The sequence below is a fragment of the Bidens hawaiensis genome, unplaced genomic scaffold, assembly GCF_021521415.1.
Source record: "Bidens hawaiensis isolate Kalapana, Puna unplaced genomic scaffold, B.hawaiensis_p1.1 tig00044923_1, whole genome shotgun sequence".
Taxonomy (NCBI): domain Eukaryota; kingdom Viridiplantae; phylum Streptophyta; class Magnoliopsida; order Asterales; family Asteraceae; genus Bidens; species Bidens hawaiensis.
Window position 1 is genome coordinate 51,409 of NW_027497997.1, and position 1,621 is coordinate 53,029.

The 1,621-nt window shown below is 35.4% G+C and overlaps 1 protein-coding gene across 1 annotated transcript; it reads right to left on the reverse strand.

Moving 5' to 3' along the window:
- Positions 1-1,041: 1,041 nt before the first annotated feature.
- On the reverse strand, positions 1,042-1,355 carry LOC143595339 (BAG family molecular chaperone regulator 5, mitochondrial-like). Its single transcript, XM_077074377.1, has 2 exons — positions 1,209-1,355; positions 1,042-1,143 (listed from the first exon to the last, which is right to left on the reverse strand). The coding sequence occupies exons 1-2, from the start codon at positions 1,353-1,355 to the stop codon at positions 1,042-1,044; spliced, it is 249 nt and encodes an 82-aa protein (XP_076930492.1).
- Positions 1,356-1,621: the final 266 nt, after the last annotated feature.

Genomic DNA, 1,621 nt, shown 5'->3' on the forward strand with positions numbered 1-1,621 from the left:
ATTCTAAAACAACTACACTTTCATTTAATAATATGGTAAAGTCTAACTTTGACCGTTTGAACTGATGTATTTAATATTCACATTTAGAGAAAAATTCAATGGTTCTAATTTATATGTTTCCGGTCAGTAGTATGGACACTTATTTTTATTTTTCTTAGTAGTTGAGAAATTTCGAATGAATCGTATATGAACTACAAATCTCTCCTAAATTTTAGATGAATTACGAATATGATATATATCTAGAAAGTAGAAAACGGGTCAAGGGTTTGAATAAGGGTCGAACTCTTTTAAAACCCTTGTACCCTTTAGGGTGAAATTTAAAGACCTTGAATCCGACCCACATTATATAACCATGTCTAATTAAGTGTATTATGAGTCGGGTAATTGGGTTTCGAGGGTCCGACCCTTATCTTGCTCACCCCTACATAATATATAGGGAATTTTCACTTCCAACCCTTCTATTATGCAATAAACACACTTTGCTCTTCCATATGCTTTTATTTGTGTTAAAAATGTTTTTTTTCTATTTTATACACCGCAACGTGTGAATTTTATCGTTCTATAAATCTGGGATGCGATGCGCCTCGCGTTTAAAACTTTTATAAACACCTTCAATTTTGTTGTAAATGGCATTTCAACTGACAAAGAGAAAAGAACGAGAACCAGGTTTGATGATCGACGACGATTTTAGTTTTGTCGTAACATGCTATGCATGTAATGTCATGGTGGACGTTTAAAAATATCTAAGATGAACCTAGAAATGCTTATTTTTGTATCTGTACATCTAACATATTTAATACATTTCAATTTCAATTTAGTAATTTACAACTAAACTTTCTAAAAAAAAAGTTTATCATTAAATCTTCCAAATTAATCACAAATTACCCTAAAACAAAATATAAGATGTGTAAATGATCCCATTAAAGGTTGTAAAAATCCCGACCAAAAGTCCATTAATCGTCAATTAATCACTTACTCTTCACCCAATCGTCCGATCAAACAGACCAATGACTCACGATTTCTACAACACCGAGTATAATATTAAGCAATTGAGTCCACCTTCTCCTGTACCGCAATCACTCTCCTAGTGACCACCTTCCTCAACTCCTTAACTCCACAATCAACACCACGAACCGAATCCAGCTTCAAAAGCAAAGACATTAACGTTTCATTAACCCGCAACCTCTCCTACGTATCAACTCAACAACCTCGGTGTCCTCAAGCCTACGTTCGACTTCACAAACCTCGGTTCTAATTGAAACGATCTTCTTCACGCTTTTTCTCACCGTATACCCTCTGAACACCTTTTGGATCTTGACTGCTGCTGAATGTTGTATTTGTTGCTCGTGTGACATGAAATGGACCGGTACGTGCTTTGGTGGGGGTCTTTGCTGACGTGGAATGGATCGGGATGGTTGGTGTTTGCAGTAGTTTCTGAAAAACAAATCGTTCATCATGGATAAGTGATAATGTGTAGAATCTTGATGGTTTGAATGGATTTGTGTGTGTTTGTTTGTTTTTATATATGAAAGATTAAAGTTTGAAGAGTATGTTCTGGATGAGCCGGGCATACTTCTAGACTGGTGTAGAAGAATGGAGGCACCATTCTATAGTATCTTTT

What these genes read in the sequence shown, in the direction of transcription:
- LOC143595339 (XM_077074377.1), bottom strand. Translation starts at nt 1,355, where the DNA reads ATGTCACACGAGCAACAAATACAACATTCAGCAGCAGTCAAGATCCAA. An exon ending in GTAGGCTTGAGGACACCGAG is followed by an intron (nt 1,144 to 1,208) that starts GTTGTTGAGTTG and finishes TTGCTTTTGAAG; the next exon opens with CTGGATTCGGTTCGTGGTGT.